Source organism: Otolemur garnettii, unplaced genomic scaffold, assembly GCF_000181295.1.
Source record: "Otolemur garnettii isolate 467f Iridium unplaced genomic scaffold, OtoGar3 scaffold00107, whole genome shotgun sequence".
Taxonomy (NCBI): Eukaryota; Metazoa; Chordata; class Mammalia; order Primates; family Galagidae; genus Otolemur; species Otolemur garnettii.
The window spans coordinates 5,259,335-5,276,576 of NW_003852502.1; the positions used below are offsets into that span (position 1 = coordinate 5,259,335).

Here is a 17,242-nt window from a genome sequence, read left to right on the forward strand (position 1 = left end):
GGTTAACATAGCCTTCACAGCATTTTCTTATTGTGTTTAAACATTTATATTCTACACCTAGTAAGTTTCACATGTACCCTTGTGAGATGCACTGTAGGTGTGGTCCCACCAATCACCCTCCCTCCACCCATCCTCTCCTCTCCCCTTTCCCCTTCTTCTTGGGCTATAATTGGGTTATAGTTTTCATAAGAAAGCTATAAATTGGTTTCATAGTAGGGCTGAGTACATTGGATACTTTTTCTTCCATTCTTGAGATACTTTGCTAAGAACATGTTCCAGCTCCATCCATGTAAACATGAAGGAGGTAAAGTCTCTATCTTTCTTTAAGGCTGCATGATGTTCCATGGCATAATACTTTTTCTTTACATAATATTTTCATTTTTGCAGTTTGATACATGCTACTTTTTCTGGGTGATAGATGGAGGGCAATTCCATTGTCCATGTTATCAATTACTAAACCGAGCAGCTTTTCCACTATGTCTCCTCCGTCTCTGACCATAATCGTATGTCTCTCCTTGATCAAATTCAACTACTCTTCAACCCGCTGCAAGATAAATCCAACCACTTTGCTGAGCACAGCATTTCGGTACTGTGATATGACCCCTGCCTTCCTTTCCAGCCTCATTTTATACTGGTTCCTTGTCACTCCCCTCCTTTACACTACTAGCTTCCAGAAGTACAAACTCTGCAAATTTTCCTGACTCTTACCCTTTACATGTTCTGCCCCCTCTGTCTGAAATGCCCCTTCCTCAAGCCTCATTTTAGGTACTTCATCATGGAAAGTTCCCTCTGCCATTCTGGGTTGAGCACCTCTCTGCTGGGCTTGCTAATACCTGATGCCCACTGCTGGTACCACACTAATCATCCTGTCTCGAGATTACTTTTTCACATATCTATGGCCTTTGCCATCTCTTTTGAAGGCTGTAGGCTTCCCCTTGAGAGCAGAGACTCCTCTTTTTAAGGCTGTAAGTTTCCCCTTGAGAGCAGAGTCTGTTCTCTGAAAGCATCTCTGAAGCCTAATGTCCTAATACAGAGCTTGAGATGCAGTTAACCACTCAGCAGTTATTTCCATAAATGCAACTGAAAACTGAAGCATCCATGAGATTACATAACCACAAACTCGATCTCACTCAGCACTGGTGGGGGAAAACAGGCCCCACTTCTCATGCTTGGAGAACTTAAAACACACCTTCTCTCACCTGGAGAGATGAAGAAATGAAACCCTCCTAACCTCCCACCTCCCCCTGCAGCAGCGCTCTGTCAATAAAATGCAAAGAATCCTTTCTAAAAACTTCAAAGAGAAAGAATCAGCCTGCGGTGTTTATGAACCAGAGAAGCACTTGGACATGGATTATTAGATAAAATGAATTAAAGAATAGCTTGTTAACTTTTCCGTATTTTCCTTTAAAACATTCTTTCCAGCAAATCCTTAGTGCAGCTGAAGGATCTTCAAAGTTGGATAATTGGATGCAGACTCTTTACCGACTTGTTATCAATTTTCTAAGCCCCTAAAACAATGTGATGTAGAATAATCCAAATACACTGAGGCTTTTTAAAAACCTGAATGCTAGTCCTGTTTCTGCCAAAAATCTGCCATGAGAATTTGGGGCACACCAGTTTTCCCTGGCCTTAATTTCCTCATATAGAAATTACAGAAGATGACCCTACACTCCCTTTCCAACTCTAAACTGCTATGTATAGAAAGAATGGCAGGCACTGCTCTTAATTCTTATGTATGTATATATACTTGCTTAATTGTTCATGCAATCCTGTAAGTAATATTATTCCCCTTTTTAAAAGAGGAAACTGAGGCACAAGGAGATTAACAGGCCCAGATAACACACCTATTATTTGGCAGAGCCAAGATTCCAACCCATGCAGCCTGGTCCCAGAACACTCCTAACCACAGTGCTGAGTTTCCTATTATTCCCAAATATGTATTTTTGAGTAAATAACTATCGTGTCATCATTAAGTCAGTAAGCCCCTTCTGGACTCAGAAAAACGTATTAGCCAAAGAAGAGTCTGTCTCGCCCAGCCTGGTGCCATGTACACAGTCACGGTTCCCGCTGCTTCCACGTGCACAGTCACCGGTTCCTCCCAGACGGAGCCCCTCTGCTCACAGCAGCTGTCCCTCTCCAGTCTCCCAGCGGGGCCCCGACTGCCCCCCAACCTGCCCTCGAATAACCAGTCCGCCCTGCCACAGCCCCTCGCCTAGCTCAGCACAGCCATTTGGGACTAATCAGAAATTAATGGACAGTGCTTAGTGGTAATTTAATTTCCACAATAAGCCTAATGAGCAATTTAATACAAATGTCAAAAGGAATCGCTTAGTTGTTGTCAGGACGCTTTCTACTGTGCAAACATTATGAGGACTCAACACGGGCTGTGCTTCTACAGCCCCGTTAACTTAGATTCTGGCAGAATCAGGGAGGCCCTGTGCATTTAGCGTTATTAATAAGGTTAATTAGCAATTTAGTGGCTAGTGCCCCGTGAGTGGAAGGTCCCCAGAAGCTTATTTAGCACAATTAACTGAGGCTTTTGTCATCCTCTCCCTAGATGCCTTCTCAACTACACTCCTAAGCAAAGCTGATTCTTAATCAATGGCAGACGGGTTCACAAAGGGGCGGGGAAAGGAGCGACAACTCCCCTCCACGCCAACCAGGAGAGGGGAGCAGGTCCCAGCGGTGCCTCCAGTTGGGGACACTGATGCTGCAGACCTCTAAGGAGGCAATTCTGTGCTTGATTGACTGTTTTCATGCATATAGCCCAGGATGAGTTGCATAGAATCCCAGACATGAGAGGGGGATGATTCAGGGGCTGAATCTCCTACAGAATTTGCAGCTCAGGCTCAGCCCCAGTAGCTCAGTGAGTAGGGCACAGGGTGCATACACCCCGGCAGGTGAGTTGGAGCCCGGCCCAGCCTCCTAAACAACAATGACAACTGCAACCAAAAAATAACCAGCATCATGGTGAGCGCCTGTAGTCCCAGCTAGTCAGGAGGCTGAGGCAAGAGAATCACCTAAGCCCAAGAGTTTGAGGTTGCTGTGAGCTGTGATGCCATAACACTCTACCAAGGGCGACATAGTGAGACTCTGTCTCCAAAAAAAAAAAAAGAATTTGCAGCACATACTTACACACTCGGTTCTGGGTGCTATCACTGGAATGGCATGACAAATTCCCAGTGGTCCCAAAGCTGTTTGTCCCAGAAGGCTAGGGCATGCCTGAAGGTGTACAGAGCCCTTCCCACCAGATCACAGAGTAAAAACCAGCTCAGTAGAGCCCCACCTCCCAGTTCTTCTCTGTTGAGCCCATGACCGGCTGTGGATAGGGACTTAAGAAACCTCCTACCCAGGTTCCCTGCCCCAACCTCTATAAGGCCTTCATCTTGTCCTTCCCCTCACTATGTCTTTCGAACATGACCACCTGAAGATTTGACCTGCCCTTGCCAGGCTCTGTGCTGTGTGGTCACTAGGGGAAGTAAGAGAAAGCCCGGCCTTCAGCAGCCAGCAGTCCAGGAGGAGAGGTGGGGAGTAAACAAGCAATGACACCAGATCGCCGACTCCCTGCCCACCTGTGTGCCAGGCACTTCTTACTTGCTAGTTATTCCTTACGACAATCTTATAGGGTAGGTATTGTTATTCCATTTTGGCTAAGGAGACCAAGTCTCAGAACGTTCAGCAATACTCAAAGTCTTGCAACTAGAAAGTATTAAAACAGATACTTAAACCCAGGCCGGCCTCCACAAGTATCTCCTTGTCACCCAAAAAGGGAGCCTGCCATCATCATGGCAGTTCCTTTAAGGAATGAAAACTATTTTTAGTGTTGGCACAAGAAAATGCAATTAGAAGGCAAATCAGTCAGCTGGGGACAAACCGTTCAGGATGTGCTCCAGAGCCCAGTGCAGGTGACTGGGGACTGTCTGTGCGTCGCTGCTCCAGGCCTTGGTGCAACAGCGCAGAATTGGCGTTTATCTCAGCTCAGGGACAACACAGTGGCATATTGATGAGTTTAGAGAACAAAGAGACGCAGTCAGCTCAGCTGAAATTTGCCGAGTCCCCACTGCGAGAATGATAATCTGCTGGATACCAGGAAAGTGGGAGGGCAACAGAGCTGACTGAGTCAAGGCCAGCCCCCGAGGCCAAGTGCATCACCTCAGTGGGGGAACGGAAATGTGCCTCACAGCCTTTTGTGGGCATGCTGCGGTGAGTTCTAGAGTAGTAAGAGGAAAACACCTGAAATAACTGGCCATGGGCCCCTTGCAAGTGCTGTTCAGTAGAGAAGATGTTTGCGCTGGCTTTGAAAATGGGCGCTGGGGAGGCGGCCAATGAGCAAATGCATCTTGGACTAAGGGAAATAGTTCACAGGACGCTGGTGAAATAGACACGCGAGTTGTACGTGGGGAGGGACACGGGTCAGTTTAGTGTCGATGGAGGGTGTGCTATCGGCCAAGGGGATACTGATGACACGGAGTGTAGACGTAGTAATAAGGCACCTTGGGGGAGAGGTGTGAGTGTGCAGATTTCATAGGGTCTTAAATGCCGTTCTAAAGAATTGGGCCTTGTTCAACAGGCAGCACAGCCCAGCAAGGGATGTTTAGCAAAGAGCAACAGAATATGGAATGATTCCCTCAGCAAAGATTCCACTCAGGGAGAGACCGCCTCCCTTGCCCACACGCCCAGAAAGCCATTTCTTCTGCCCTCCTCCGCCACCCACACTCATAATCCCATTTCAGCGGTGCAGGAAGAGAGCTGAGTGTGCCGGCCCTGAGTGTAAGAAAGACTGAGAGAATGTGCCGGCCCTGCACGTGACAAGGGCTGAGAGCGCACTGGCCCTGCACGTGAGAAGGGCTGAGAGAGCACTGGTCCTGCACGTGACAAGGGCTGAGAGCGCACTGGCCCTGCACGTGACAAGGGCTGAGAGAGCACTGGCCCTGCACGTGAGAAGGGCCTGGTAAGCACGGATGATGCTGGCGGATTTGGACCAGTAGGAATTGGTGGCTGCCTTGGGAGAGGCCATAGAGAAAAGGTTTCTAGAGACGCCGGGCTTTGCGGCATGGAAGAAGTTGGATGCTCATCGCCCTGAGGTAGAAAGGCTAGGACAAAAAGCAGATCTGAGAGGACCAGAATGACTCTGGTTGGGGCAAATTTATTTAGTGGTAAATGTTGAAATACTCCTGCAGAAGCTGTGTGTCAGGTGATTACTGAAGCCAAGGGAGAAAATGAGACCCCCCAGCAGGAGGGAGAGTAGAGAGGGGACAAGGACGAGAGGACAGGGCCTGGTGTCCGCTCACCTGCTCAGCCTCCCCCTTTACCCTGCTCTGCCCTCCAAGCTTCACCACCAGATCACTGGCCCTTCCCCCTCATCTCTCCGGCCTCCCTGCCTCCCAACGGGAAAGCCGGGTGGGGCAGTGCAGGCCTACGTGCCGTATCCCCAGGGCTTCACACAGGGCCCACAGTCAAACTTAAGGAGTAAATGGGAGTGGGCGAGGCAAGGAGGCTGAGGATGGCAACCTGCAGACTCCTAATGTTTAAAGCAAAGGGTGGAAAAAGGAGTCAAGTGAGCTAAGAAGACCGAGAGGTTGGTCAGAGGGATGGAAGAAAAACCAAGGAAGACCAGGGACGCTGTGGGAACGAGTGGGAAATGCCACTGCATTTGCAGAGACAGTGGCTTGCAGAGAACCAGGAGCAGAAGCCAGGCTGTGGTGGGCAAGGAGGCTGCTGGGTATGGCAGTTGTCAAGTATTCTGGTGACAGCCGCAGCAGTAAGGTCAAATTAATTCAGAAGATTTCCTGAGGCCCCCCATGAATCTAAGAAGAAATCCAGTCTATGAGATGGGAATCTGTTTCTACCATTTTACTTATGTGCAGCAGCCATGTTGAATGTAGTAGTCCCTTTGCCATTATAGATATTTTCCACATCATATAATGAATTCAGAAAATATTGTGGTTAAAATATTAGAGTTAACTGTGGATAGTTATACTCAGAAAATATTATTACTCTATGTATGTAAGTGAAAATCCTATAGCTAAATGATTCTCCTCCAAACGGTACCTTGAAGTTATTTCATATTGTATGTAATCATCAAAGCAGGTCAGAACTACCTAATTGCAGCTTTTAAATAAATAGCAAAATATTTTCCCCTGAGTTTCAGAAGTAACAGAAAACTAAGATTTTTTTTATTATTAAATCATAGCTGTGTACGTTAGTACTATCATGGGGTACAGAGTGCTGTTTCTATATACAATCTGAAATACTTTCATCCAACTGGTTAACACAGCCTTCATGTCATTTTCTTAGTTCATCATTTCAGTTTTCATTTCCAGTTTTCCCCTAACTCATCAAAGCCATTCAGGCTTTTTCCAGTTGGGTGAAGATCTGACCCAGTAGAACCAAAGAATATTCAAAAAATTTCTCTCTCTCTGCAGATGCAAAAGGTATTCAAGAAACTTCCAGGATTCAAAAAGATCCATGTGTTAGGATTTAGGTAAGTAAGAGAATCAGACTCCCCTTAACTTTTAAATTATTCTCTTCCTATCCTCTTCTTAAAAGCAGTATCATGAGGGTTATGAATTTCCTTTTCCACAATTGTTTAGCTTTGCCAAATCCTGCAGACTGAATATGTTACAGGTAAAGAAATTGTCTGGTTAGCACAGAAGTCTGGGTAACTTTTGAGAGGTAGGAAGAAGCTGTATTCCTTCCTCCTTACGGGAACCAGATACTGCTCTCGGCAGAGGGTTTGTCTGCTGTCCCCGCCAATGTTGTTATTTAAAAAACTCTTAGGAAAATGCCTCGGGAGAGACAGATCCCAAAAAGTGGCATTTGTCTTGGTGTCTGATTGCCTGGTTTCCTACGAACATTAAATATCATCACCATTTAAACAACTCACACTGCCCAAAGGGAGACACATGAACCTAATAAAAAATGGTCCCTAGCGGGGTAGGGGAGCCGGAAAACCGAAGTGGACAAAAGCAGGAAGGGAAACGAGACTCCCCCAAATACACCTTTGATATTGATGTCCAAACCATAGTAATGTGTTCCCATTCAAAAATTATTGAATTAAAATTTTAAATAAAAGAAAATCATAAAATAGTGCCACACTACAGGCAGGCTTGCTGTGTCCAGCAGAACCCCAACACTAATGTGGGTTCATGATTCTGGAAAAACCTTTTACATTTTAAGTTTTCATTATTCAAAACATACACACGTGGGGTCATAATATGGTATTTTTTCAAACGTGCCACAGAATAAATATCAGCCCTTGTGTGAGCTGAGTGAGACCCCATGCCCTGAGAGGGGCTTGTCAGTCTCACCAGAAGTCTTCCCGCTCCTTCTCAAGGCAAGAAGGTGCACAGTGCGGGGGCTCCACAGACGCAGAAAAAATCGCTGTGGGGAAGCTCTCCTGGTGTTTGTTTCTTCCAAAGCTATTAGGCCCCTCTGATTTATGTAACTCCAGAGAATGGAAATACCAAAAAGTAACAGTTATAGAAGATGAAACACTTGACATATACTAAAGCAAACTCATTTTCCTTTCTTTCCATGTGAAATCAGATGGATGAGAGAAAAATAAGTGTTGATAGGAAAATATTTTACATAGGTGGCAAGGTCTTCTGTATAAACCACTGCAGTTAAAGAACAAATTTCTAATTTAGAGCTAAAGGAAATGATAGGAACAGTTCTCTTGGTGAAGATTCAAATGCTCACTATTCCTTCTCTTCAAGAAATGCAAATCTAATTTTTTTAAAAATCTATTTCAGAAGAAAACCAAATCATTAGGTGATGAAATTCTGCAAGGTTAGATTTTAAAGATATATCCCTTGAAGCTGATTCTGTCCCAAGTGTTTATCTCCATATGGATTAATTCTTATTTTTACCTAAGATGCTTATAAGTTTGATCACATTTTCCCAATGATTTTCATTATGACATGAAGACTTTGTCAACCAGAATGTATCTTGACCCCTGAGTACAATAAATGATAAGTTTATGAGGATGGCAAACTTTTGAACATTCATAACAATGCTTAGAATATTGTAAAGTAAACTTATTGTGAAGAAGATTGCTTTCTTGTGGGGCCAGATACTCACAGATCTAAAAGCCTGTGAATCTCCTGCTACTGTCTTTCCTCCAGCTCACTTCTGTAAAGGCTGATTTACAATTTAACAAGTACCTTTATATCAGTGACCTCATTTGATTCTCTCAATGTAACTGAGGAGTTAAGACATCTATTATTAACAAAATTATGAGTATGAACAGTGAAAGATACACTTTAAATATTATTTTATCTCTTACAGCAAAAGTAGAAAACTATTAACAAACATTTAATCTAATTGGAGGGTATACTCCTTCAATGACTTGTGCACAAGTGCTCATAGCAGCTTTATTTGTAATAGGCAAGAACCAGAAGCAACCCAAAAATCCATCACAGTGCAATAGAAGAACAAGTTGTAGCATGTTCTCACTATAGACTCCTTCTTAACAAAGGAAGGAAATATTGGAAAACACAGCACCATGGGTACATCCCAAAATATCTGTCTTGAGTGAAAGAAGACAAGTGAAAGTACGATTCCATGTGTGGAAAATAAAAATTGATCTCCAGTGAAAGAAAATGAATCAGTAAACAGATATTTACAGAACACATTACCTGTGGAATATACATTCTTCTCATCAGCACGTGAAACATTTTCCAAGGTTAAGCCACAAAACAAGTCTCAGCAAATTTTTAAAAAATTGAAATCTGGTGTGATCTCACCTAACAAGCACAATAGATGGGTATGTCCCTGGGTGAGGGACACAACTATGACCCGGACGCTACCTAACAAACACAAGCAATGTAACCTAATCGTTTGTACCCTCATGTTAATCTGAAATAAATAAAAAAATAAATGAAATTATGTCATGTACTTTCTCAGACCACACTGAAATAAAACTAGACCTCAATTCCTCAAGAGGAACTGTCAAAACTACACAAATACATGGAAATTAAACAACCTGCTGCTAAACGATTGCTGGGTCAGTGACAAAATCACGATGGAAATTAAAAAAACCTTTTCAAATTGAACAACAAAAATGACACAACTACCAAAAATCTCTAGGATACAAAAAAAGCAGTGCTAAGAGGGAAGTTCATAGCACTAAATGCCACATCAGAAAGACAGAAAGATCCCAGATTTAATAACCTAATGTCCCACCTCAAGGAACTGGAGAGAGAAGACCAGACCAAACCCAAGCTAGAAGAAAAGGAATAACAAAGATCAGAGCAGAACTAAACAAAACTGAAACAAACAAACAATACAGGGATGAATGAAACAAAAATTTGGTTCTTTGAAAAGATTAGCAAAATTGATAGACTGCTATCTAGATTAATAAGGAATAGAAGAGAAAGAATTCAAATAAGTTTCAATCATTACAACTGATACCACAGAAATGCAAAATGCCATCTGATAATACTTCAAAAACCACTATGCAAACAAGCTAGAAAATCTGGAGGAAATGGGTAAAATTTTGTCAACATACCATCTCCCAAGCTTGAATCAGGAAGATATAGAAATCCTAAACAAATCAACAATGAATGAGATTGAAGCAGTAATTTAAAAAATCTCCCATTTAAAAAAAATACCCAGAGAGATTGACAACTTAATTCTACTTATCTACCAAGAAGGACTGGCACCTATCCTAGCAAAACTGTTCCATAACATCAAGAAGGAAGAAATCCCCCCAGCTCATTTTACAAAGCCACTATCAGCTTTATACTAAAACCAGGAAAGGATACACAAAAAAAGAAAACTACAGAGCAATATCCCTTGTGAATATAGATGCAAACTCCTGAACAAAATACTAGCAAATCAAATTCAATGGCACGTCAAAGAGGGAATTCTCCATGACCAAGAGGGTTTCATTCCAGAGATGCAAGGATGGTTCAACATATGCAAAGCAATAAATGTGATTCATCACATAAACAGAATTAAAGACAAAGCCACATGATCATTTTAACAGATGTAGAAAAAGCATTTGATAAAAATCCAGCACCCCTTTATGATAAAAACCTCAATAAACAAGACATAGAAGGAAAATTCCTCAAAATAATAAAAGACGTATATGACAAACTCACAACCAACATTATACTGAAAGGGAACAAGTTAAAAGCATTTCTCTAAGAACTGAAACAAGACAAGGATTCCCACTGTCACCACTTCTATTCAACATAATACAGAGGTCCTAGCCAGAGCAATCAGGCAAGAGAAAGAAAGGTCATCCAAATCTTAAAAGAGGAGGCCAAACTATCCCTGTTTGCTGAGGGTCTTACAGCTAGAAAATCATAAAGATTCCTCCTCCCAAAGACTCCTTGAATTAAAAATAAATTTAGTAAATTCTCGGGTTACAAAATTAATGTACCTAAATCAGAAGCATTTATATATACCAATAACAGTCACACTAAGAGTCAAATCAAGAACTCAATACCATTTACAACAGCTGTGAAGAAAATAAAATACCTAGGAATGTACTTAATCATGGGGCTAAAAGGTCTCTACAAGGAGAACTTTAAAATGCTGATGAGAGAAATCACAGATGACACAAATAAGTGGGAAAACCTCCCACACTCACGGGTTGGAAGAATCAATATTGTCAAAGTGTTCATACTACACAAGTGATTTACAGACTCAATGAATTCCCATCAATATACTAGCATCATTTTTCACAAAACTAGGGGAAAAAATCCTAAGTTTCATATGGAACCAAAAAAGAGCCCAAATAACCAAAGCAATCCTAAGCACAAAGAACAAATCTGGAGGCATCACATTACCTGACTTTAAATTATACTACAAAGCCATAGAAACCAAAACAGCATGGTACTAGTATAAAAGTGACAAGATACACTAAAGAAAGGACACCCTATTCAATAAATGATGCTGGGAAAATTGGGCAGCCACATGTAGAAGAATGAAACTGGATCCTTATCTCTTACCAAAATCAACTCAAGATAAATTAAAGACTTAAATGTAAAACCTGACACCATAAAAATTCTAGAAGAAAATATTTTTAAAAACTCTTTTGGACATTGCTCTATGCAAAGAATTTATGACTAAGACCCCAAAGCAAATACAGCAACAACGAAAATAAATAAATGGGACTTAATTAAACTAAAAAGTTTCTGCACTGGGAAGGAAATAATCAACAGAGCAAATAGACAACCAACACAGTGGGAAAAAATATTCATAAACTATACATCTGACAAAGGACAAGTATTCAGAATCTACAAAGAACTCAAGTCAACAAGAAAAAAAAAACAAATAATTTCATTATAAAGTGGGCAAAAGATGTGAACAAATTTTTTTTCAAAAGAAGAGAAATAGCCAAGAAACAAATGGCAGAAAAAAGGTTAATGTCACTAATAATCAGGGAAATGCAAATTAAACCCACAATGAGATAGCACCATATACTTACCAGAATGGCCTTTTTTTTTTTTTTTTTTTTTGCAGTTTTTAGCCAGGGCTGGGTTTGAACCCACCACCTCTGGCATATGGGGCCGGCGCCCTACTCCTTTGAGCCACAGAAGCCGCCCACCATTATTAAAAAGTCAAAAAGCAACAGATTTTGGCACGGATGCAGTGAAAAGAGAACGCTATACACTGTTAGTAGGAATGTGAATCAGTATAACCTCCTGGGAAACAGTATGAAGAATCCTCAAAGAACTAAAAGGAGACCTACCATTCAATCCAGCCATCACGCCACCGGATACCTACTCAAAGGAAAAGAAGTCATTGTTCAGGAAAGACACCTGCTCCTGAGTGTTCATCACAGCACAATTCAAATTCTAAAGATGGGGAATCATCCAAAGTTCCCATCAGTTAATGAGTGGTTAAATAAAATAAGGTATATATAATATATTCCATGGAGTACTACTCAGCCGTAGAAAGGAACAAAATAATGTCTTTTGCAGCAACTTAGATAGTGCTGAAGACCATTTTCCTACGTGAATAACCTTAGCAATGGAAAAACAAATACCATATATTCTGACTTATCAGTGGGAGCTAAACAACGGGTATATATGGATATAACATGGTATAATGGACATTGAAAACAAATAAAAGAGGAGGGGAGGAGCTGTGTGAGGTGGCTCATACCTGTAATCCCAGCACGCTGGAAGGCTGAAGCAGGTGGATTGCTTGAACTCTGAGCACCTCTTGTAATTGCAGAGGTCAAACATGACTTGTATTCATTTATTGTTGTTGGGACATATTGAGTATTATGATTTTAATGAAGGTTTTTCCTTTGTATACTTTTTTGGCACCCTCTGCATATGCCCAAGGAAAGCAAAATGTATTCATCAGTTTGGTGACCAAAGGGCCTCTTCTCAGGCACAAGTAGGCGGTGGCAAAATGAGCCCAGGCTCGAGGTCAGGCAGAGCAGGGTCTCAGTACTGGCTGTGCCACTTTGCAGCTGCCACTTTCCCTCTCTGTTCCTTCTTCTTGTCTGTGAAGTGGGGATTATGTTTTTGAAAAGTTCCAGTGAGAACGCATGTAAGCTACCTGGTGCCTCCTCCCACTCCATAGCAGGTGGTTGTTTTTCTTGTGAGCTATCCCAAGGTGAATTGGACTAATCCCTTAAAGTTTACTGATCACAGCTATTCAAAAAATAATCAGACAACAAACCCCAGTTCCAGGGTTCTTTCTTAGAAAATTACCTTCAGGAACAAACTAATCATTTAATGTCATTTGGGAGGCAAGAAATCCATTGAAAAAACACTTTCCAAAAAATTCCTGGCACCAGCACCACCCAAAATGTAAGATTTCTAGGATATATTTGCAACCTCTTTAAGAGGAATATGAGGAAATCAAGAAGTTTGCAAAGACCACCAAAAGTCCATATAATCTTTGAACTAAAGCTGAAACCCTAAACAAAAACACATATGATGTTTAATTTCAAATGGCTCTCAGAATTTCCATTTGAATTCCAATGGTAGTTTAAATGTTAATGTTTCTTTAACATTTGGGGCAAAGAAAGAAACAACCAAAGGGAATAGGTTTTCCGTGTATATGAAATAATTCATTGACTATCTCTATAAATGTCACAAATATTCTTTCTCCCTTGCATGCTTCCATGGTGTTTGATACAATGAAGACCAAAGAAAGAGAAAGATGGGTAATTCAGACTTATTTTTTATGTTTTGAAATACGACATATTCCCCCTGCCAATTTAAATGCTGGTTTTGTACGAATAATTTTTATATATAATGTCTGGAATAAGCCAGTGTCTTTCTGATGCTTTCTTATCTAAGTGGAAGTAATTGGTCAATTACTCAATAGTTGAAAAGAAACAGTCTAGTCAAAGCCACTACTTGATAAGCAGGTAAACATTGACTCGGTCAGGTGGACAGAATACTACAAAACTCAGGTCTCGTTAGGAAAGCATAAACACAGGTGGCTGCAGTACGAGCATGCCTGAGCTCTTTCTTAAACATCATTGGCGGTGGAAAGCTGTGTGTCTGAACGCACACACGTACACGCAGCCAACCTAAGCCTGGAGTAAAGCAGAGAGACTAATTTGCTCCTTGGTTCCAAGGTCAATGCGAATTAGACAAAGGACCCCTTTTACCTTGGAGAGCTCAGGCATAAGAACCCAGCTTTTGCTCCATTATTGACTAGTGAAATAAAAAACTGTACAGTCTGACCGATGGGGTGGGCTGAAGAGCTGCCAGAAACATATATTATCAGTTCCCACGGCCTTTCAAACACTTCCATATCCCTCTGTGTGGATTCATGACGTGAATTCAAAAGCTGATTCCCAAGGACAGAAGCATAGAGAATCCTGTTTCGTTTTGACATGCCAACAAGCGTTGAATTAATAAATACGGTAATAAATACAGTTGATGTGTATCACCTCCCTCCCTCTTTCCTCACACCTTCCTTCTTAGATGTTATTTTAAAAGTGGGTTGAGGAGAAAGAGTGTTATGTTTCACTTAGAGTTTTATTTTTTTTATTAAAAAATACTCCTTGGAACAGAAGTAGAAGAGAAATAGTCTTAAGAAATGAAGCTTTGACCTGGTTACATGTGTGTCCATTGTCCCACGGCCATTTTCTACACTAGGGGGGGGTCTGTGCAAGGAAGGACTGTCCATCCTTCTTCCTGATGGGCAATGCATCACTTCACAACACCGAGAACACTGGTCAGTACCAGCAACTCTTGACAATTACACTTTTTCAACAAGACCTAAAGTAAAAATCTATGGTCGCTGGATTCAGTTAGTAGTCCTTCTGCTAGCTGGACTTAACTCCCCGGTAAGCATTCGACTTCAGAATTAAAATATGGTGTCAATTCCTTTATTTTCACATTTCGAATTTCTGATAAATATTAAAATGTTTTAAAGTGGGATAGGCCCATCAGGAAAGAGGAGGAAGCTGTCCTGAGCTGTATAGCAATGTAGTGACTCTTTTTACGAGGTGTCTAACAATGGTTTTGGGGGTGTCCTCTGCTGTCTACAGTTCAAGCTCCACAGAGATGCGACTTACAGCCACCTTTAAGAGAGACAGCACCGAACCAAAGAGCCCTGCAAGTGACCTCCTGACTTTCGATTCCCACAAAATTGAAAGCGAGGGAGCGCCTCGTGGAACTGTGGAGGACAGGCAACCTGAAATCTCCCTCTCAGCTGTGGACCTCAAAAAGCTCATCCGCAAAGTGCTGGAGCAAGAACAATCCCTGGATGTGGGAGCGATTCAGTTCACTGATGGTCAGTCGGAGGTTGCACTGGGCAGTGTGAGGGTCTCATGGAAACTGTCATTTCAACTTGGGCCTTACAAAGCCAGTCATTACTGTGATAGGCACATCACATAGGATTCCGTATCTGTCTTCCCTTGCTCCCACCTGGGTGTCATTTGATGAGTCTTTGGTAACCACCAAGGATATAATTGAAGAATTCAAGGGTTTCAGTTCAGCCCAGATGGACCATGGTCAGCCTGTGGATCTCAGGCAGGGAGAACCACCATGGACAGTTCAGTTCCCCTGCACAACCGAAACACATTTCCACATCTAGTAAATTGGTCGGGTCCCAGCAAGAAACAGATGGCACATTCAAATTAGGAAAATCTGGGGAGAGTTTGATAAAGGGACTATTTATAAAGGTTTGCTTGCACTAAAGGATTAGGGCCCAGAAGCAGCAAAGCCTCATTGCTACATCCAGGCCCAAAGGGCTACCTAATAATCCAAGCATCCCCTAGACAGAGGGCAAGGAACCGCTGATATAGACCACGTTAAGTCAACCTCGCAGGGCAGAAAGTAGCAGAGAGAGGAAGGGACAAACAAATGAGCAAATAATCAGGCCTCCTCAGCATCCTCAGCGGCTGCCTGGGGGGACCCAGGAAACTGGAAGCCCTCTACACTCAGGAAAGGGCAAAACAAGTGGACAGTGAAAATGACATTTCAGTACAACATGAACCAGTCATTCTCTCTTTACCAGCTCTGTTTTTCTGGATCAGATAGGCGACTCTTTTTGATTGTTGTTATTTTATTTTTTGTTATTTCAAGTTAATATGAGGGTACAAATTTTTAGGTTACATTGTTCTCACTTTGAAGGTAAAGTTTAAGTTATATTAGAGCCCTTCACCCAGGGGGCGTGCTGAACACCCTCACATTGTGGACATCAGGTGGGACCCCTCCAGTCACCCTTCCTCTGCCCCTCTTTCCTCTCCTTACTCTCTCTTCCCCCTTGCTGACTATATTTGTGTTTTATCATTCATGTGGCCATGTAATTATTTATATATTGGTTTCATATTAACTCTTAACACTGGAAAACTTCATAAAAGTCTCTTGGGAAGCAGGGACGGAGGAACATATAGACAAGGAAAGGTCAACTTCAGCCTCATCCCAGAGCTCGTCTGATATGGTAGGTTTGTGATTTTTGAGCCCTCGCAGGTGATCTGAAAATCAGGCTTTAGGACAGAAGTGGGTATTCACAAATGGTCATTAGTTCTAGTATTTATTCTAGCCCTTTATTTTTTATCAGCTTAGTCATATCCCCACAGGTCTAGCCAAATAGCCATCCTGCTATTGAGCCATCCAAATCTGTAGAGTAAGACTGAATACCCCAAAACCCCACCATAATAACTACTCTGGCCACATAAGAATGCAAGGTGCACCCTTCACATTTGTCCTTCAATATATTAATTAGATTAATGACCATTTTCTTATAGTGCTCCTTAAAGATTAGCTGTTGACACATTTTTCAACCTTGACTATTTTATTGCCCCAATCACAAAAGAAAAAAGGAAGATATACCCACATCTTGTGATTTTTCGCCCACAGAAATTGTTGGATCACTGCCGGTTTCCAGTCCTGACACCCAATCCGGGCTGCCTACGCCCCTTGCTGATATCACAACGGTAAGTGAGTTTATTGTCCTGATAGTCATCAAATAGGAATATAGTCTCAAAACCTTTCATCAAAAAATAAATCAGCTTAAGGACTAAACAGAGCAAAATTCCCTCTGCAATGCTAATTATAATTCTTCTCTGTTTTTATAGGCAGTACTTGGTTAACCCACTTTCAGTATCTATATTAATGAAATATAGTCCAACTTGCATTTCAAATATCCTAAAATTCAAAGTTTCTTTTACTTAGATCTTTGCTTCAGTTATAATCAGGATGTGCTCATTTTTGATAAAGCAAACACATTTTTATGAACTGAAAAGGATAAAGCAGAATATATTATTTAACTATGATTCTCAGCGGGTAAAAATTTTAATTCATACTTTATGAATTAGTTTTTGAATTCTGAGGGTCTCATCTATATATATTTTTACAGAGGGGTTGACAAATACCAATTAATGTCTTAGAAAGTAAAAATAACAAATTTAATAATATTTTTTGTACTCAATTTAAAGCTATGTTTATTTAATTTATGCCAGAAGTTATCACCTGGGTTGTCATAAATAGAAGTGCTGACTAAGCTCTTTTCCTTCTCAAAATGAAACAATTCACAAATTCTAACATGATTAACACAATTCAAAGTATTTTCATTATTATAAACCCTATTTGGGCAGATTGAGTTATCCAAGAAGCCAATAGATCCTATTTAACCATGGTATCAATGCCATTAATGCATGGTTTCCTTTCAGAACAACTTTCTACATTAAAACTTTCCTCCATAGTAGATTCAAGTCAATTACAAAATGTGTTGTTGAAATTTAAGTGAAAATAAAAACAAAAAAAGTCCCACCTTAACATCTTTCTTTTTTTTTTTTTTTTTTTTT

General features: G+C 41.3%; 1 protein-coding gene across 1 annotated transcript in view; it reads left to right on the forward strand.

Annotated features, from left to right (window-relative positions):
* The window catches only part of IMPG1 (interphotoreceptor matrix proteoglycan 1), a 128,111-nt gene that overhangs the window by 46,600 nt on the left and 64,269 nt on the right, over nt 1–17,242 (forward strand). Inside the window, 4 exon segments of the mRNA XM_012809515.1 lie at nt 6,426–6,484; nt 13,118–13,138; nt 14,480–14,724; nt 16,296–16,372. Of these exon segments, the coding sequence (XP_012664969.1) occupies nt 6,426–6,484; nt 13,118–13,138; nt 14,480–14,724; nt 16,296–16,372 (402 nt within the window).